The sequence below is a fragment of the Pongo pygmaeus genome, chromosome 2 (assembly GCF_028885625.2).
Source record: "Pongo pygmaeus isolate AG05252 chromosome 2, NHGRI_mPonPyg2-v2.0_pri, whole genome shotgun sequence".
NCBI classification, from domain to species: Eukaryota; Metazoa; Chordata; class Mammalia; order Primates; family Hominidae; genus Pongo; species Pongo pygmaeus.
In genome coordinates this window covers 60,259,803-60,279,226 of record NC_085930.1, presented here as the reverse complement: position 1 = coordinate 60,279,226, position 19,424 = coordinate 60,259,803, and the positions used below count along the sequence as shown (strand labels likewise).

The following is a 19,424-nucleotide window of genomic DNA, read 5'->3' as shown; positions in this document are numbered from 1 at the left end:
GGAGGGGCCCCGGCACGCCTTCCCCCAAGCTGACCCCAGGTCACCCCTGCTGGGCGCCCGAAGCGCCCGCACGCGAGGGGGCGGTCCCCGGAGGCTCCGCCCCGACGGTCCGGCAGCCCCCAGGCCGGGAGGTGGAGCGCGGCTGCCGCCAGCTGATCCACTGACAACTGCTACCAGCTGGAAGGCGCGCAGGGCGAGAGGTGGCGCGTCCTCAGCTTTCCAGTCTTCGATTCCGCTCGCTTTCCGAGTGAGAAACGTAGGTCTCTTGTCTTCCGTGAAGCAGCGTCTCCTCTCCGTACCTCCTCTGTGCTGTCTCTTTAAGAGGTCAGCGGGCTGCTTCGCCTCTTGGGAATTTGATTGGTCGGTCCCACCTTTTTTTTTTTTTTTTTCCTTTTCCTCCAGTGATGGCTTATTCCTATAGGCTGCTGGAGGTTAGAGGGCGGGCCTGAGTGATAACAGGGACTCTGGGACTTGTGGGACTGTGGCCGTTTTCTCAATTTGGGCTGGACGAAAAAGACGGTCCTGCTTTCCCGGTCGCCGCTGTCGGGAAGGGCTGCAGAGTGTCCACGAGACTCGCGGCCCGGCGAGCTGACCCCGCCTCGCCTTTCCTGCCTAGCCGTCATTCCGCGGAGCCGGTCGCGCGCGCTCCTTGCGCGACGCTCCCCGGCCCCGGCCGCCTTGTCTGGCGCTGGAGGCCGGAGTCCCGCGGCCTGTGCTGGGTCCGCGCACACCCAGCCGCTGCGGATGGGTGGCCGGGGCGGCCGGGCCTGAGCGCGGCCCGGGCTGTCAGGTAAGGAGGGGCCTTCTCCCCGTCTCCTGCCGCAGCTAGAGGGGGAGCCCCGTCCCTCGCCCCGGCGGGAAGCCCAGCCGCCGTTCCCCTCCTTGCTCCGCGAGCGGCCCATTCCTGCTCGGGCGCAGCTCGGACGGCCAAGGCGGCGTTTGGGAGGGAAGGCCCTGGCTGTGGGAACCCACGGGAGGAGCGCCGGGCAGTCGGGAGTCGCTCGGGGCGCGGGGGCACGCGAGGCCCGGGAGGGAGCCGCACGCAACGGCGTCGGGCTCGGCCCCGGCTGGAGGCAGTGCGGGCGGAGATCCGGACCTCGGCGACCGGGTCCGGCGCGGGGTGGCGGCACGGGCTCCAGCCCCACGGTGGCCGCCCGCAGCGCCCGAGGTGCTCCTGAGCCAAGCCTGCCGCCGGTTCGGGGCTTTGCTGCCCCGCGAGGGGCCGTGTCGAAGCCTCCGCTCCCCCTGGACTCGGGGAAGGCGGGTGGGGGCTGGTTTTACTCTCCTCTCTGCAGTGAGGAGGCGCCGCGGGGTCGTCCAGTCCCCAGCGGGGCTTGGCGGTGCTGGAGATTCAGTTGTTCCCATCATGACAACCTGTTGAGGACTCGTGTCGTGCCAGGCCGTGTTCTAGGGGACCGAGTCCTGAGCACTTCCGGGATAGAGGGTAGTAAACACCCAGACGCGGCTCGGGCGCTTGGAGACAGCTGAGAAGGGAAGGCTTCTCAGAGGAGGTGTCAGGAGAGAGCTGGGGGAGAGCCAACACAAAGGCTTTGAGGAACGGACCAGCTCAGCAGGTGGAAGGCAACCAGGGAGGGCACGGTGCAGGTCAGATTGGGCCCAGGCCTCCCCATCTTACTGGGGTCTCCGGCTTAGGACAGGGACCACACGCCTGCCAGCCCCAAGGCGCCGAAGGACAACAGGGGAGAGCAAAGTAACTTCGCCTCTGCCCTATGGAGCCTTCCCCACCTTGTCACCCCTGGGCTCCACCCTTTCTCACCACCCTTAGGCCCTAGGGTTTGTAAGCTCAACAACCCGTTGGTGTGGGAAGCATTGAGGGCCCCTCTCCCCAGCGTTTCCCATCTGGTAGCCGTGGGTGGGGTTTGGTCAATCCTGTTGCACAGATGAGAGCAGGGAAAGCTGAGTCCCAGAGAGGAGAGAGAAGGCCTTATCCAGTCGTTCTCAGCGGGTCCTGCATTGCGTGACCATGACCTGAGCCTAGCCAGCATCCTGTCCCCCAACTGGGTGGGAGGGAGGGAGGCAGAGGCCCCTGGAATGTTGTGAGGCTGGGAGACTCCTCCCAGGTGGAAGAAACAGTCTGTCCCAGTTTCCCTGTTCCTGGGAGGCCTGGGGTTGCCCAGGGTGCTCTGCACCCCAGGAATTCCTCCTCTGAGAATCACCCCTGGGCTCCACCCCTTCTCACCACCCTTAGGCCCCTATCATGAGCTGACCAACCCCTCCCACTTCCTTGTCAGTGCTTGGGAGCATCAGTCTAAGAGAACTAAGTAGAGAAGGCTGAGGACTGACCCCTTCTCTGCCTCTCCTCTCCTCTGTATAAGGGTACAGTAATTGTCCTCTCTCCCTTAGAGGGCGATGCCATTGTTAAGTGTGTCACCACGTGTAAAGCACTGAGCACCATATCTGCACGTAGGAAGTGTGCATCCTATTAACTAAAAGTCAGTGCGGGCCAGGCGCGGTGGCTCATGCCTATAATCCTAGCACTTTGGGAGGCTGAGGTGGGTGGATCATCTGAGGTCAGGAGTTTGAGACCAGTTTGGCTAACATGGTGAAACCCCATTTCTACTAAAAATACAAAAATTAGCCGGGTGTGGTGGTGCACATCTGTAATCCCAGCTACTCAGGAGGCTGAGGTGGGAGAATCGCTTGAATCCAGGAGGCGGAGGTTGCAGTGAGCCAAGATCGCACCATTGCACTCCAGCCTAGGCGACAAAGCGAGACTCTGTCTCAAAAAAAAAAAAAAAAAAGTCAGTGCTTCAGTTATTTCGTAAGCTTTGATAGGTAATGTCAATCCTGGTATGGCCAGCAGCCCCATAACCCCAGTGTGGTTGCTGGATCAAGTAGCAGTAGGGGCACCACCTGGGATCCTGTGGGAAACACAGACTGTCAGCCCTACCCCTGCCCTTGGGAGCAGCATCTGCATGTTAACAACACCAGGGTATTTCCCATATCAGGTCTGAGAAGATAGCTCTAGAACAAGCCTGGTGCGCTTGACCCACAGGTGGAGAAACCGAGGCCTGGAGAGGGGCACCTGGCAAGTTGTTGACTGGGGGCCTGGGCTCTGGAGACAGACAGCCTGAATTGCCGGCCTGGCAAGTGGCTGCCCCTCTGAGCTCCACATGCACAATGCGGATAACATAAGCACCTCCCTCCCAGGGTTGGAGGCCAGGGCGCAGAGGTTGGGCACAGAGGTTGCTACATTGTTGGCAGGGGAGTGGGGGCAGGGAGAGCAGCTGACACCTCCTCTGTCTTTCCTCAGACCCCACAGCAATGGGGGCTTCACAAGGGGTCCATGGACCTGGGAACCAATTCCTTTCCCTCCTTGCCCTTCAGTCCCTTCTCTGGTAATCCCAGCAACTTGGGAGGCTGAGGTGGGAGAATTGCTTGAACCCGGGAGGTGGAGGTTGCAGTGAGCCGAGATCGTGCCACTGCACTCCAGCCTGGACGACAGAGCAAGACTCTGTCTCAAAAAAAAAAAAAAAAGAAAAGCAGCAACCACCTTTGTACATGTGTCACTTTTGTAGATGTTTACCTCCCTGGTTTTGTTTGATCCTTACGGCACCCTTATTAGGCAGATGTTGTCCCCATGATACTTGGAGGGGGAGTGACTCACCCCAGGTCACACAGCAAGCACGTGGCAGAACCAGCAGTGCAGCCCCGTCTTGTTGACTCCATAACCTGTGTTAGCTGGAGGTTTTTCAGTGGTGAATTAGAGAAATCAGACTCAAATTGACCTAGGCAGAAAAGGGGATTTGTTGGGTTTTATAACTGAAAAGTCCAAGCGGGTAGGACTGGCTTTAGGCTGAATCCAGCGGCTCCAGTGAGCTCATCAAGATCTGTCTCCATCCGTGCCTCAGCTCTCCACTCCTCCGTGTCGGCTTTACTCTGAGGCGGGTCCCTGAGCGTGAGGTCAAGGTGGTACAGCCTTGACTTACTGAGCTCAGCAGAGAGTGTTTCCTCAATTGTCAATGAGAATCTGCCCTGAGACTTTTGCTCTAATAATTTATTTGAATAATAATTTAGATCAAAAGCCTCAGGGCAGATTTTCATTGGCCAGGATGATGGAACATCCTGACTAGCCAGACTTAGTTCACAGGTGCATTCCCTGGGTTGTGAAGGGTTAGAGTCAGGCATCCCTAAACTTCCAGAGAGTCTAGAGTCTGGGACCTAAGTTTCAACCTCAGGAAAACGGTGCTCTTACCAACTGGCAGGAGCCTGGATGCTGGGCAGGCAAAACCAGAAGCCCACCCCGCCCTCCATACCCTGGACTCTGCTTGACTTCCCGACTCTCCTACTCCCTGCCCCTGCTCCTCACCACGGGCTTCTGTGCCGCAAGGGGCCTCTCAGCTTGCTGGTGACTGCTGGGTTCCTGGCCTGCACCCTGGCCCTGCCTGTCTTGGGGCTACGTGACATTCCATCCTGGGTCAGAGTTGGTGCTGGGCTGCTAGGACCAGGCATTTGCTCTGCCTTGCTTGGCTTTATAATAGGGGTGGGGATGGCTGGTCATGGTAGCCCATACCTGTAATCTCAGCACTTTGGGAGGCTCAGGCAGGTGGATCACTTGAGGTCCGGAGTTCTAGACCAGCCTGGCCAACATGGCAAAACCCTGTCTCTACTAAAAATACAAAAATTAGCCAGGTGTGGTGGTGCACACTTGTGATCCTAGCTACTTGGGAGGCTGAGATGGGAAGACTGCTTGAACCCAGAAGGCTGAACTTGGGAAGCAGAGGTTGCAGTGAGCCGAGATTGCACCACTGCACTCTAGCCTGGGTGACAGAATGAGACTTTGTCTCAAAAATATATAAATAAATAAATAATGGGGTGGGGAGGAGAGGGCTGTAGAATCTCCCTCCTTCATCAGGTCACTGATATTCTCAACTCAAAGTTACAAGGTATTATGTCATGCCACCAGAAGTCATGCAGGAGGCGCGCTGTACACCCGCTTCCAGCTGTAAGCTCCTGCATGCTCAGCGTGGTGGCCCAGTCCTCCAGGGGTGCAGGAAGACAGTTCTGGACACCACGCCCTCTACTGCCCCACACAGGTGCAGATCCCCCCATGAGGCATCACATGCCTTTGCCTCAACCAACCGCTGGCCAGGAGCAGAAGGGCCACCCTTCTTGACTTTGACCAGAGCCACTCTGCAGGGCATGCTAGCTGTAGGGGAGGACAGTTAGTTACTCATTTGGTGGACTGTCCTATGCATTGCAGACATTTGGCAGCCCTGGACCCTGCACACAAAAAAATCCACAGTCCTCCATCCCCTAGCAGTTGCCATGTCAAACTAGAGCAGTGCTCCACACCGGCTCCACCCCAGAGACCACTGGCTGAAATTAATGGAGACTCAACTTCTGGTGCTGGGGAGGGGCCCCTGCTTGAACACTAGGTTTTATGGAGGGATCCTGAACAAAATAGTAGCTTGTTAGTGAGGAAGAAGGGGACAGTGTCTGGTGGGCAGTGTTGGCCTCAGTTGCAAAACATCCAGTGACTCAGGCCAGAAACTGCACCATCAGCCTTCTTTGGCCTCTTCTCTTATTCCCTGTGTTTGATCTGTCAGTGGGTCTTGTTGGCCGAGCCTCCCAAAGGTCTCCCAAGTCCCTCTGTTCCACCTGCGCTGCTGCCACTAGTGCAAGCCTCTGTCCTCTCATGCCTGGACTGTTGCAGGAGCTCCTCATGGCCTCCCTGTCTCTGCTCCTCCTCCACTTCAGTCCCTTTTCACTGGCATCCTGTCCCCACAGAAACCAGACCTCTCACTCCTTGTGACACCCTTCTGATTGCACTTAGAGTGAAGTCGAGTTGCATGTGGGACCTGGCCCTGCCAACCTTTCTGGTATCAGCTACCCTGGCCTGTTTTTTGCCCTTGGGGCAGGCCAAACCTGTTTCTACCTCTGGACCTGTGCATCTGGATCTCAGGTGATTCTCCCTGGAATGTTCTTTATCTCGATCTTTCCAAGGCTGGCTCTTGCTTATTTATTGAGATCTCGGCTCAAAATGTCACCTTGTTTGACCACCCAGTCCAAGCAGTACCTTTATATTCATTGGGATTTGGGCTAGCTGTTGAAACAAAGGCTAGGATAATAAAATAGATTATTTTTATCTATGCATGACAGCCTCTGTGCAAGCAGTCCAGTACATGCATGGAGGCCTCATTGTGCTGGGGACCCAGACACCTTCTTTCTCATTGCTCTGTTACCCTTGTACAGGGTTTCTGCCTCGTGGTCTGAGGAGGCTGCTCTTGCTCCCACTGTTGTATCTATATTCCAGCCACCGGGAAGGGAGGAGGGCATGACCTGAAATTAGCAGACCTCGCTCTGCTTGTGTCATATGTTTATCACAAAAAACAGTTATATTTAAAGACAAGTCAGGGTTTTTATCTTCGTTGGGCCTCTGTTGTAGAGTTTACGTCTTCACACCATGGGATTAGATCAAATGACAGGCTGAAGGACTGTCAGCCTGTCTCAGCTTGTGTCCAGTTGGATAAAACTCAGCCACATGGCCACACCCAGTTGCAGGGAAGCTGGGAAAGGTCCCTATTGTGCTGGGAAGCGATATGCAAGCTAAACTCTGTGGGTTCCGTCACTAAAGAGAAGGGTAGATGTTGGGGGACCCCAGCAGTCTCTACTGTGTTTCTTGTCATTCTGCTCCACCTCTGTTTTCTTCACTTAGCATTTGTCTCTAGAAGTTTGCGTTTTTTTTTTTTTTTTTTTTTTTTTTTGAGACAGGGTCTCACTCTGTGGCCCAGCCTGGAGTGCAGTGGTGTCATCATAGCTTGCTGCTGCCTGGATCTCCTGGGCTCAAGTGATCCTCCCACCTTGGCCCCACCGAGTAGCTAAGACTACAGGTATGCACCACCATACCTGGCTAGTTTTTTAAACTTTTTGTAGAAATAGCGTCTTGCTATGTGGCTCAGGCTGGTCTCAAACTCCTGGGCTCAAGTGATCCTCCCACCTCGGCCTCCCAAAGTGTTGGGATTACAGGCGTGAGCCACCGTGCCCTGTCAAGTTTGTGTTTTTTTTTTTTCCCAAGTTTGCTTTTTAAATAGGGTTTTCATGCTCGTTATTGGCTTCACCTCGCTGTGAGGGCAGGGCCTTGTCTGCTCTGTTCCATGCCATGTCCAACCACCTAGACTTGTGCCTGGCACCCAGTAGGTGCTAGTTCAGGTCTGCCGAGCAAATGAAAGCATGTGTGGGCTGGGCATGGTGGCTCATACCTGTAATCCCAGCACTTTGGGAGGCCGAGGTGGGCGGATCACGAGGTCAGGAGATCAAGACCATCCTGGCCAACGTGATGAAACCCCGTCTCTACTAAAATACAAAAAATTAGCTGGGTATGGTGGCACATGCCTGTAGCCCCAGCTACTCAGGAGGCTGAGGCAGGGGAATCGCTTGAACCTGGGAGGCAGAGGTTGAAATGAGCCGAGATCAGGCCACTGCACTCTATAGCCTGGCAACAGAGCAAGACAACGTCTCAAAAAAAAAAAAGCATGTATGAATGAAGGGTGGGCTTCTTTGCCCCCTCCCAACAGTAGGGAAGGAGCCGTCTTCTTTCTTAGGATCTACTATGTGTGAGGCATTTGTTCTCTTTAATATTCCCCATCACTTGAAGATTGCAGCTATGGCCTCATTTTATTATTTTTAATTAATTAATTAATTCTTTTTTGAGGCAGGGTCCCACTCTGTCACCCAGGCTGGAGTGCAGTGGCACGATCATAGCTCACTGCAGCCTTGAACTCCTGGGCTCAAGCCATCCTCCCGCCTCAGCCTTCCTATTAGCTGCGACTACAGGTATGCACCACTATACCTGGCTAAGTTTTGTATTTGTTTATTTCTTTTTTTTTTTTCTGAGATGGAGTTTCACTCTTGTTGCCCAGGCTGGAGAGCAATGGTGCGATCTCAGCTAAACTCAACCTCTGCCTCCTGGGTTCAAGTGATTCTCCTGCCTCAGCCTCCTGAGTAGCTGGGATTACAGGCATGCACCCCCATGCCTGGCTAATTTTTTTTTTTTTTTTGAGATGGAGTCTTGCTCTGTCGCCCAGGCTGGAGAGCAATGGTGTGATCTCAGCTAAATGCAACCCACGCCTCCCGGGTTCAAGGGATTCTCCTGCCTCAGCCTCCTGAGTAGCTGGGATTACAGGCATGTGCCACCATGCCTGGCTAATTTTGTTTTTTAGTAGAGACAGGGTTTTTCCATGTTGGTCAGGGTGGTCTCGAACTCCTGACCTCAGGTGATCCACCCGCCTTGGCCTCCCAAAGTGCTGGGATTACAGGTGTGAGCCACCGTGCCTGGCCCTAATTTTGCATTTTTTTTTTTAGTAGAGGCGGGGTTTCTCCATGTTGGTCAGTCTGGCCTCAAACTCCCAACCTCAGGTGATCCGCCTACCTCAGCCTCCCAAAGTGCTGGGATTACAGGTGTGAGCCACCGTGCCCAACCTTTTTTGTTTGTTTGTTTTTGAGACAGAGTCTTGCCCTGTCGCCCAGGCTGGAGTGCAGTGGCACAATCTCAGCTCACTGCAACCTCCACCTCCTGGGTTCGAGCCATTCTCCTGCCTCAGCCTTCCAAGTAGCTGGCATTACAGCTGCACGCCACCATGCCCGGCTAATTTTTGTATTTTTTAATAGAGATGGGGTTTTGGCATGTTGGCCAGGCTTGTCTTGAACTCCTGACCACAAGTGATCCGCCTGCCTTGGCCTCCCAAAGTGCTGGGATTACTGGCGTGAGCCTCCACACCCAGCCAATTTTTGTATTTTTTTGTAGAGATGAGGTCTTGCTATGTTGCCCAGGCTGGTCTGGAACTCCTGAGCTCAAGCAGTCCTCCCTCCTCAGCCTCCCAAAGTGTTGGGATTGCAGGTGTGAATGGAGACTTGATCCCAGAGCCAGTGAGTGGCCCACTGGAGCAACCTGAGCCCCAGCCCATGGCCCGCCCCCTTCAGAGTCTTCCCTCCCTTTCATCCAGAGGTGTTCCGGTGTTTAAGGGCTTGGACCAGCAATGGGAATATTCCTAAGTCCCCCCAGCCCTGTCTTGGGCTGCTGTTGTTCAGGGATAGCTTTGGCGACAACACAAGCAGGGCTCCTGTTGCGTTTCTGCAGACCTTGCTGACAGGCATGCAGCTCACTGGGCTGCTCCTTGCTGAAGGGGAGGCCTGGGCCCTTGATGTGTTGTCGGGACACATCTTTTTTTTTTTTTTTTTTTTTTTTTTTGAGATGGAGTCTCGCTCTGTCGCCCAGGCTGGAGCACAGTGGCACCATCTTGGCTCACTGCAAGCTCTGCCACCTGGATTCAAGCAATTCTTCTGCCTCAGCCTCCTGAGTAGCTGGGACTATAGGCACATGCCGCCATGCCCAGCTAATTTTTTTTTTTTTTTTTTTTTTGTATTTTAGTAGAGATGGGGTTTCACCATGTTGCCCAGGCTGGTCCCGAACTCCTGAGCTCAGGCAATCTGCCCGCCTCGGCCTCCCAAAGTGCTAGGATTACAGGCATGAGCCACCGTGCCCGGCCACATCTTTTTTACTTTTTAAAATTTACTGAAGTACACCTACGACTTAGGAGTCATCGGTGTGTGGCTCGATGAATTACCACACAGTGAACACACCTGTGTACCCACCACCTGGATCTGACACCCAGACACTGGCAGGCCTCCCCCAATTACCATGCTCTTCATCTCCCCAAAGGCGCCCTGTCTGCATTTCTCCATGGATCATATGCCTGTCAGCCCTTTGCCTGGCTTCATGCTATATCACTTCTGAGAGTCATTTGTGTTGCCTGTAACAGTGGGTCGTTCTTTTTATGCTGTGCAGTGTCAACTGTAGGAACCTGCCACCATTTATGCCCATGCTCTGGGGCTGCTCCCCGCCTGGGGCTGTCATCCACAGCCTTTACAAGCATTCCTGGTGCAGCAGAGTCATGGGCATCCGGCCCAATCTGTTCAAATCATTCTAAATGTTGGCATCTGTTACGTTCTGGTGCCCCAGGCCACACCTGGATCACCCCGAACTCCCTGTGGAAGTACCTGTTGCTGTTCCCTGAGAGTCCTCTAGCTTAGGAGTCTTGGTTTTCCAACCAGACCTTCAGTCCCCCAACCCCAGAGTGGTTCCCAGGACCCCAGACCACCAGCTTTCCTGTCTTCCAGGCTAGACTCGACCTCTTGTGCTCAGAGTGTCATGTGGGCCCCTGGCTTGTGGGCCCACCCTGTCCCTGGCTTCACCCTGTAGCCTGGCCATTGCAGACGCACTTGCCCTGCCCCTCTGTGGTACAGCCTCTTCCCCCAGCCGTGCATCTCCCAGGCACGGCTCAGTGTCCCCTCCATCTTTGTCTTGATGGAGACTTGTTTCCCTTGAGGGAGACAAGGGCCGGAGGATGCCACTGAGGAGGGCATGGTGCCCAGCTCTGGCCCTCAGCAGTGCTGTGGCCTCACATGAGTCAGTGGCCTCTGAGTTCTGTATGGTGTGGCGGGTTGGAACCATGGCTGACCGCTACCAAGAACTCCCCACGTGTTTGCCTTGTTTGAGGCACTCAGCATCACCACAGCCTCACTTGTTACACCCATTCCATGGTGGGGGGTCACAGGCATGGAGAGGACAGGAAGGAAGGGGCAGGGCTGGGCTGTGAACCCAGAGCCTATGCTCTTACCCATGCTGCTCTCATGGGCCCTCAGGACTGAAAGAAGCCAAGTGGCTGTGCCTTGCACACGGAGATGCTCAGCTGAGGGGGTGGCTTTGTTACTGTTTGCAGGTCGTGAGATAGAGCCTGAGATGGGGGACTGGGCCCCTGCCTGGGGGATTGGGTTGTGACCTGTGTGGAGCCCCACACTGAGCTGCAGTGGGTGGGGAGGGTGGTTTACAGGGGTGCTCTGTGCAGCCCCTCTGATTTTCCCCTGGGAGTCCCAGGTCCAGAGGAAGGAGGACAGTGGCCCAGGCCACACAGCTCCTGCGCTGCTCACTGGGCGGCTGTCACTCCCCCAGGGCTGGCTGCTGGCAGGATGGACACCCTGGAGGAGGCGACTTGGGCCAATGGGAGCACAGCGCTACCCCCACCCCTGGCACCAAACATCAGTGTGCCTCATCGCTGCCTGCTGCTGCTCTACGAAGATATTGGCACCTCCAGGTGAGGCAGTCACAATGCTGGGCAGGCTCACTGAGTGTCAGTGGCTTTTCCTGGTGTGGGGGGGTAGTGAGGGTGGGGCAGATTGTGTGCTGGAGAGGAGGTGGATATGTGGCCTCGACAGTGAGCCAGCTCCTGTGCCCATCCACCAGGGTCCGGTACTGGGACCTCTTGCTGCTCATCCCCAATGTGCTCTTCCTCATCTTCCTGCTCTGGAAGCTTCCATCTGCTCGGGCCAAGATCCGCATCACCTCCAGCCCCATTTTTATCACCTTCTACATCTTGGTGAGTTCACTGCAGTTGACAGAAAAGCCAGCTCCAACTGGGTTAAACAAAAAGGGAATTAACTGCTTCTATAATGAAACTAAGCTTCAGGTATGGCTGGATCCAGGCAGTTAAATGATATCGTTAGGATCTGTTTCTGCATCTCTGTTCAATTTGGGACTTATCTCAGATGAGTTCTCTTCATATGGTGTTGAAGATGGCCAAGAGCAACTTTGAGCTAGCATCCTGCCTCTACACCTCAGGCAGACAGTGCCTGTTTGCTGATAGTGCCAGTGTAGACCTGGGATTTCCTCTGACTGGCCCACCTAGGATCCCTGAGCCAAGCACCGTGGCTAGCAAGGAAAGGGGTACTGTGAAGCTGGGAGGGCAGCCAAGCATCCTCATCCCTGAGCCAAGCACCGTGGCTAGCAAGGAAAGGGGTACTGTGAAGCTGGGAAGGCAGCATCAGCTCAGCTGGACCATATGGACTGAGGGAGCCCACAACAGAATTGGGGAGCTGGCACTAGAGGGGAGGGGAATGGATGCTGGGTGGGGAAAATGCCCACTGCATCCTCCATCCGTTTGTCCCCCATCTGTCCTGAAACTTCTCTGGAGAAGACATCTTACTTGCTGGGATAGGCTGCATTCTCACCACTTAGTGGTCCTGGCACATGTTGCCTGGGGAGAGGTGTCAGGGCTGTGGTTGAGAAGGCAGCTCCAAATGTGGGCTGTCCCGGTATAGGCGCCAGGTGTGGGCTCCAGGTGTGGGCTGTCCCGGTATAGGCGCCAGGTGTGGGCTCCAGGTGTGGGCTGTCCCAGTATAGGTGCCAGGTATGGGCTCCAGGTGTGGGCTGTCCCAGTATAGGCGCCAGGTGTGGGCTCCAGGTGTGGGCTGTCCCGGTATAGGCGCCAGGTGTGGGCTCCAGGTGTGGGCTGTCCCGGTATAGGCGCCAGGTGTGGGCTCCAGGTGTGGGCTGTCCCAGTATAGGTGCCAGGTATGGGCTCCAGGTGTGGGCTGTCCCGGTATAGGTGCCAGGTATGGGCTCCAGGTGTGGGCTGTCCAGGTGTGGGCTTTGGGTGCGGGCTGTCCTGGTGTGGGCTTCAGGTGTAGGCTGTCCAGGTGTAGGCTTCGGATGCGGGCTGTCCTGGTGTGGGCTTCGGGTGCGGGCTGTCCTGGTGTGGGCTTTGGGTGCAGGCTGTCCTGGTGTGGGCTTCAGGTGTAGGCTGTCCAGGTGTAGGCTTCGGATGCGGGCTGTCCTGGTGTGGGCTTCGGATGCGGGCTGTCCTGGTGTGGGCTTCGGGTGCGGGCTGTCCTGGTGTGGGCTTTGGGTGCGGGCTGTCCTGGTGTGGGCTTCAGGTGTAGGCTGTCCAGGTGTAGGCTTCGGATGCGGGCTGTCCTGGTGTGGGCTTCGGGTGCGGGCTGTCCTGGTGTGGGCTTTGGGTGCGGGCTGTCCTGGTGTGGGCTTCAGGTGTGGGCTGTCCAGGTGTAGGCTTCGGATGCGGGCTGTCCTGGTGTGGGCTTCGGGTGCGGGCTGTCCTGGTGTGGGCTTTGGGTGCGGGCTGTCCAGGTGTAGGCTTCGGATGCGGGCTGTCCTGGTGTGGGCTTCGGGTGCAGGCTGTCCTGGTGTGGGCTTCAGGTGCGGGCTGTCCTGGTGTGGGCTTCGGGTGCAGGCTGTCCTGGTGTGGGCTTCGGGTGCAGGCTGTCCTGGTGTGGGCTTCGGGTACAGGCTGTCCAGGTATGGGCTTCGGATGTGGGCTGTCCAGCTCCCTTCCTTCAGGGTGCCCTTCCCCTGCCTGTAGGGCCTGCCTGACTGGAGTCCTCCCTTCTCTGTGGCCCTTGGATACCACCACATGAGAGCTGAGTGGCTCCCTGGTCCCCTCTTTGTGGTCTAGCCCAGAACTTCCCAGTCAGAGGAGTGGGCTGTGGGCAGGCAGAGAGACAGACAAGGGGCTGGGGAAGCCTGGAGGCTGTAGTGGCCTGATGTCCCTCACACCTACCAGATGGTGGTAGACAGGACTGGGAACTGAGGCCTGCTTTCTTTTCTGCTTCTCTCCCACTGCTTCTCTCACCATTTATTCATTTGTGTATTTATTCAATAGATATTAAACACCTGCTGTATGCTAGGCAGATGTCCTTTTGTGGGGTAGGGGGGAGTGCAGGCAGGGAGAAAGAGCCAGGGCTAAATGTCCAGGAACATATAACAGGGCCCAGCCCATCAACTTTTGGGGACTTTGTCCTAAAGAGTTCAGGAGGCAGTGTTAAGAGTGGACTCAGGAAGTCCAGCTCTGAACCCCAGCCATGTTGCTGTGTGACCTGGGGCCAGTGGCTTGGTCTCTCTGTGCCCCAGTGCCCTTCTGCATAGCAGATGTTGACTCTGCTTTAGCTATGGTGTTCACGTGAGCACCTATGAAGTCGTCTGCATAGCTGCAGCCCAGTGGGAGCCTGGCATACAGTAGGCGTGTGGCAGTTTGTTGCTTTTGCTGCCTGCCCTGCTGACACAATTTCTCATGGCACAAAAGACAGAGTATATATGGATCTGGGCATGTGTCAGAAATGCCAGCTGAGACTCACAGAAGCCAGTTTCTGACTGAGAAACTGGGCAGTTCCTGGGCCTCAGGCACAGCAGGATTTGGGGGCACAGCAGGATTTGGGGGCACAGCAGTGCTGCTGGGGCACCATCTCCATCTCCCACTCAACCTGGGATCTCCCTGATGGCCCTGCTCTCTTGCCATCTGCCCTTGTGGCAGCAGGGTGGTGTCCATGGTGCCAGGCTTGCATGCCCTCCGTCTGCCTTTCCCAGCAGCTGCACCTAACATCCTGGGTCTCTCATGAGGCTCCCTTGGGTCCTATGCCCTTCCCTGAACCAGCCCTGAGGCCAGGGGAATGGCACACACCACTGGCCAGTGCTGTGTCCCAGGCCCATCCCTGAAGCCAGGAGTGGTGGACTCAGCCTCACCTGGATCCACCGAAGTGGGGATGAGGAGGGAGAGGAAGGGGATGGATATACCAGGCCGATAAGTGCCACAGATGCTGAGCAGGCACTTTTGCGAAACCTGCTGGGCCGGTGGCTTCCCTAGAGGTCTCCGCACCTCTTCTCGGTGACCTTTTGCCTGGTCCCGCGTGCCTCAGAATTAAAACTATGAATACGATAATAACAGCAAATGTATACTTGGCCCTTCCTGGGTGCCAGGCAGGCTTCTGCTGCATCTGTTAACCCATCTGACCCAACAATCAAACACAGTAGTTTTGTTTCTGCCCCCATTTTATAGATGAGAAAGCTAAGGTACAGAGCCAGGAAGCAGCAGCCTGCTGCTTGTGATGTGAACCTGGCCCATCTGGCTCCACCGTGCTCACTCCTACTCACCAGCCCAAGTCTGTTGGTGCTAGCCAGGAAACTGGGGCCCCGAGAGGGGAGGGCCAGGCTGGAAGTCACTTGCAGTTGAGGGTCTGCAACTCTGTGAGCCTTGCTTCCTGGAGCCTGATCCCACCTCCCTGTGTCCCACCCTGACTTGCCCCTTCCTCCTTTCTGACCTCAGGAATCAAAGGCTCCTGTAGATATGGGGGTGGGCTTGCTGCCCCTGCCAACGCAGAGGCTCTTGTTCCCTGACTGCCATGCCACTCCCTTGCCCACCAGGTGTTTGTGGTGGCGCTGGTGGGCATTGCCCGGGCCGTGGTATCCATGACGGTGAGCACCTCGAACGCTGCAACTGTTGCTGATAAGGTGTGGCTGGGCCCTCTGAGGGAGGCCGGGGAGGCCTGGCCTGGGGTGGGCTGGGGATGCTGGCCTGGGCTGACGCTGTGCCCACTCTGCGTGCAGATCCTGTGGGAGATCACCCGCTTCTTCCTGCTGGCCATCGAGCTGAGTGTGATCATCCTGGGCCTGGCCTTTGGTGTGTGTACCGCTGGGCTCTTGGGCCCCGGTGACGCTCTCCCCTGCCCCTCCCTGGCTGTGGGCTGACTCTGGTGTGGTCACCTGGGCTGGCTCCTGCCTACTGACCAGCATGTTTCTTCCAGGCCACCTGGAGAGCAAGTCCAGCATCAAGCGGGTGCTGGCCATCACCACAGTGCTGTCCCTGGCCTACTCTGTCACCCAGGTAAGAGGGTGGGTGTGGGCAGGGGACGCCAGCAGTCAGGGCACCAGGCACCCGCTGCGTCTGGGTCTGGGTCAGGTTTCCAGTCTTTATCACCTTCAGAGTTCTCAAAACCTCGCACCTGAGAAATCACATGGGGTGCTTGTTACCGAGGCACGTTCTGGGGTCCCCTGGAGATTCGGATCCAGTGGGCCAGGGCGCCAGGGTGGGAGGCTCAGGACTTGCCGTTTTAATAAGGAGTTCAGGTAGGGACAGTGCAGGTCCGCAGACCCCCCTGAGAAGCATGCATCTAGAGGCCCCTTTCTTAGATTGGGGGGCGGGGACTGCACCTTGTCCATCTCTGCCCCCTTCCCCATGTGACTCAGCCCAAGACTGGGCCGGCTCTGGTTGCTGCAATCAGTTGGGCAGGACATGGCCAGGGAGCAGGCTGGGGCAGGTGAGTTGAGGGTCAGGCCAAGAGGCTGAACTTGGTGTGGTGGAGAGCTTAGGGGGCTTTGCATCAGGGAAAGCCCCTGGGAGAGAGAAGCCTTGAGATCCTCTCCCTTCATCCCTTCCTGCTTGCCCATGCAGGGGACCCTGGAGATCCTGTACCCTGATGCCCATCTCTCAGCTGAGGACTTTAATATCTATGGCCATGGGGGCCGCCAGTTCTGGCTGGTCAGCTCTTGCTTCTTCTTCCTGGTGAGATTCAGGCTGGGGCAGCTGGGGCGGCTGGGGCCTCAGGGCCAGGTAGGGATTGGATTCCTGGGTTTCTGCCTGTGGGTCTGGGCTGGCGCCCCCAGCACCTTCTCAGCCCTGCCTGTCTCTGTAGGTCTACTCTCTGGTGGTCGTCCTTCCCAAGACCCCGCTGAAGGAGCGCATCTCCCTGCCTTGTGAGCAGCTGGCCGGCAGCTCTGGGACAGGCGGGGATGGGAGGGGTCTACTGAGCCACTGTGGCTGGGAGCTGGAGAGCCCTGGGTGAGAGGGAGGCCTAGAGGGGCCCTGGGGGACACACCAGGCTTGAGGGTGGTAGGTGCTGGAGGCAGAGCCTGGCCTGTCCGGGGTGGGACTTCATGACTCACCCTGTCCGGCCACCAGCTCGGAGGAGCTTCTACGTGTATGCGGGCATCCTGGCACTGCTCAACCTACTGCAGGGGCTGGGGAGTGTGCTGCTGTGCTTCGACATCATCGAGGGGCTCTGGTGCGTGGGGGCCGCACGGCGTCTACCTCGTGGGGGCATGGGAAGTGGGCGGCAGGGTGTCCACCCACTGGGGGCATGGGGAGGTGTGGAGTCAGCATGGGACTGGGAGGCCCCGCTCTGACCCGCCTTCTCCGCAGCTGTGTAGATGCCACAACCTTCCTGTACTTCAGCTTCTTCGCTCCGCTCATCTACGTGGCTTTCCTCCGGGGCTTCTTCGGGTGAGTCTGTGGCCGCCGGCGCCCCCGCGTGGCTGTCGGCGGAACTGCGCCTTCTTCCAGCATGGGGGTGAAGATTGAAGCCGAGGCTGTGTATGCATACAATGCGCATGCGCACGCACATACGTACCTGCACATGGGCACACGCATACAGATACACATGCACATGCACACAGATATACGGACACCCACCCAAATGTGCATGGACACGTGCACATGCACATACAGCTGCACAAGCGTGCACACATGCACATGCACACATGTACACACAAACATGCACATACGGATACACATGGGCACATGCACACAAACATGCACATGCACACCCACATGCATGCATACACACATGAACACGTGCTCAACATATACATACATGTAGATATATGCACATATCCACATATACATACATATATATGCACATTGTATGTACAGTACACACAGACATACTCTCCCCACAAGAGAGAGAGTGACTGTGCACGTTGTTCTACATTGCTGGTTTTTACTTAATAATATATTAACTCATTCATTCGCAAGCATTCATTGAGCACCTACTGTGTGCCAGATACTGCTAGAGCCAGAAGATGCGAGGCCCACAGTGGATGCAAATCCCTGTCCTCACGAAGCTTGTACCCTGCTGGGGGAAGACTTAAGTGGGGAGCAGGTTTGGGGTGGGAAGTCAGTTGGATTCTCTGGGGGTGAGTACACTGCTGTGCACATGTGCATCTGCAGAAGCGTCTGCGAGATGGGATGCTGAAGACGTGGGATTGGGGGTCCCACTCCAGGCCTCTAATGTGGTCAGAATGTGCGTGTTTTGTCCTCCCTTTCTCACCTGCCAGGTCTTGTGGGGAGGGGATCAGCCTCCCACCTGGGTGAAGCTGGGAGAGGGCCAGACTTTTCCATGGCCCCAGCTTGGATCTGTGCACACAATTTCTCCCCTGAGCCTCAGGCTCCTTTTGGTAAATTGGGTGTAGTGTGTCTGCCTTGGAGAGTTGCCCTGAGGGCCGAGGGACCAGGTCAGAGTGGAGTGGGTGGTAACATGAGCAGCAGGGCTCACAGGAGTGGGGGCGGAGGCCACAGCCAATGTCTCCTGAGTGCTTGGGCAGGCACTGTTGAAGGCTCATGATTTATGTCCGTTCTTCCTCCACACGGTGTCCACGCACCCATTTCACCATGAGGAAGCAGGCACAGATGCCCCCTGCCTGAGCTCACAGCCAAGGGGAGGAGGGCTGGGTTCCAAAACAAGTCTAGATGGGCTCTGGGGTCCAGCTCACAGGCCCACTCGGGGTGGGTGTCAGGCAACTGTTGGTCGATTCCTTCCTTATCTGGTGGCCCCATCAGCCTGGAGGGGAAGACTCTTCTTGAATCACTCAGTGAGGCTCCCGTGCCCCTCTCTTCCTTTTATCAGCTCGGAGCCCAAGATCCTCTTCTCCTACAAATGCCAAGTGGACGAGACAGAGGAGCCAGATGTACACCTACCCCAGCCCTACGCTGTGGCCCGGCGGGAGGGCCTGGAGGCTGCAGGGGCTGCTGGGGCCTCAGCTGCCAGCTACTCGAGCACGCAGTTCGACTCTGCCGGTGGGGTGGCCTACCTGGATGACATCGCTTCCATGCCCTGCCACACTGGCAGCATTAACAGCACAGACAGCGAGCGCTGGAAGGCCATCAATGCCTGAGAGCGGCTGCTAGGGCCTGTGGAGGACAGGCCAGAGAGGAGGCCAGCAGGCCCAGAGTTCCCCGGGGAGGAGGACCAGGTCAAGGGATCTTCTGAGCCCTGTGTGGCCCTGTTCCTACATGAGTCTGGAGGCCCCACCTCCCTGGGACTCCCAATCCCCTTTGCCATCTCTGCTGTCACTGGGGACCCTCCTCCCCTTCCCACCTGCTCTCATACTGCTCAGTGACATGGCCCAGGCTTTCTTTCCAGGGCCATGCTTGGCAAGGTTGGCTGAGGGTACCTTCCTTCTCTGCACCCTTGGCACCAGGGCAGGGCTGGCTCTCCCAATGCCTCCATCCCATCCCCATGGTGCTTTGGCCTCCTGAAAGCATCCACCATGGTGGATGGACTGAAGTGTGTATATTTTCTTGATCTATTTTTTAATAAAAAGGAAACGGAGCAGAAGGTGCTAAGTGGAGGTTTTGCAGGAATACCGGGGCTGGTTCCTTTCAGGAGCCTGAGGGCTGGGTGAGGGGGCTGGGAGGCTCAGGGGACCTCTTTGCTCAACCAAGGAACAGTCCCCAGTGCCCAAGCCCTGGCTGGCTGCTGGGGAGGTGGAGAGAAAACAGGATCCCAGCTGCCCCTGCCCCTGGGCCCATCTGAGTAGGGGGGACAGACATGGAGAGAGAGGAGAACTATGTTTGTGAGCCAGCCCCTCTCCCTTTGTCAGAGACACACACTGTTGTCTTGGGCAGCCAGTTCTTTCTGCTCAGCTCCAGTAGGACTCAGAATGGACTTACTATTGCCATCTGTAAAGTGCGGAGAAGGCCCATCCTGCAGGGCCTTTTGTAAGGATTGGAAAACACTAAACGCGAGTGGCTTGCGTACAGTAATGAACGATAAGGATAGCT

The 19,424-nt window shown here is 56.6% G+C and overlaps 1 protein-coding gene across 4 annotated transcripts; it reads left to right on the top strand.

The window, feature by feature from the left end:
- The first annotated feature begins 165 nt into the window (after positions 1-165).
- TPRA1 (transmembrane protein adipocyte associated 1) lies at positions 166-18,978 on the top strand. 4 transcript variants are annotated; one of them, XM_054481240.2, is made up of 11 exons: positions 166-256; positions 10,973-11,114; positions 11,264-11,396; positions 15,011-15,097; positions 15,194-15,266; positions 15,391-15,470; positions 16,038-16,148; positions 16,279-16,339; positions 16,545-16,647; positions 16,785-16,865; positions 18,268-18,978. In XM_054481240.2, exons 2-11 carry the CDS (start codon positions 10,990-10,992, stop codon positions 18,533-18,535), a joined length of 1,122 nt encoding a protein of 373 aa, XP_054337215.1. In that variant the 5' UTR covers positions 166-256; positions 10,973-10,989; the 3' UTR covers positions 18,536-18,978. The 4 variants fall into 4 exon arrangements, with proteins under 4 accessions (XP_054337215.1, XP_054337216.1, XP_063517774.1 ...); XM_054481241.2 differs by lacking the exon at positions 166-256 and adding an exon at positions 306-324; XM_063661704.1 differs by lacking the exon at positions 166-256 and adding an exon at positions 6,836-6,854.
- The last annotated feature ends 446 nt before the right edge of the window (positions 18,979-19,424 follow it).

Bases quoted from the DNA above. Each gene is read 5' to 3' on its own strand.
- TPRA1 (XM_054481240.2), top strand. From the start codon at position 10,990: ATGGACACCCTGGAGGAGGCGACTTGGGCCAATGGGAGCACAGCGCTA. The intron at 15,267-15,390 runs GTGTGTGTACCG...TGTTTCTTCCAG, and splicing joins CATCCTGGGCCTGGCCTTTG to GCCACCTGGAGAGCAAGTCC. The intron at 16,866-18,267 runs GTGAGTCTGTGG...TCCTTTTATCAG, and splicing joins TTCCTCCGGGGCTTCTTCGG to CTCGGAGCCCAAGATCCTCT.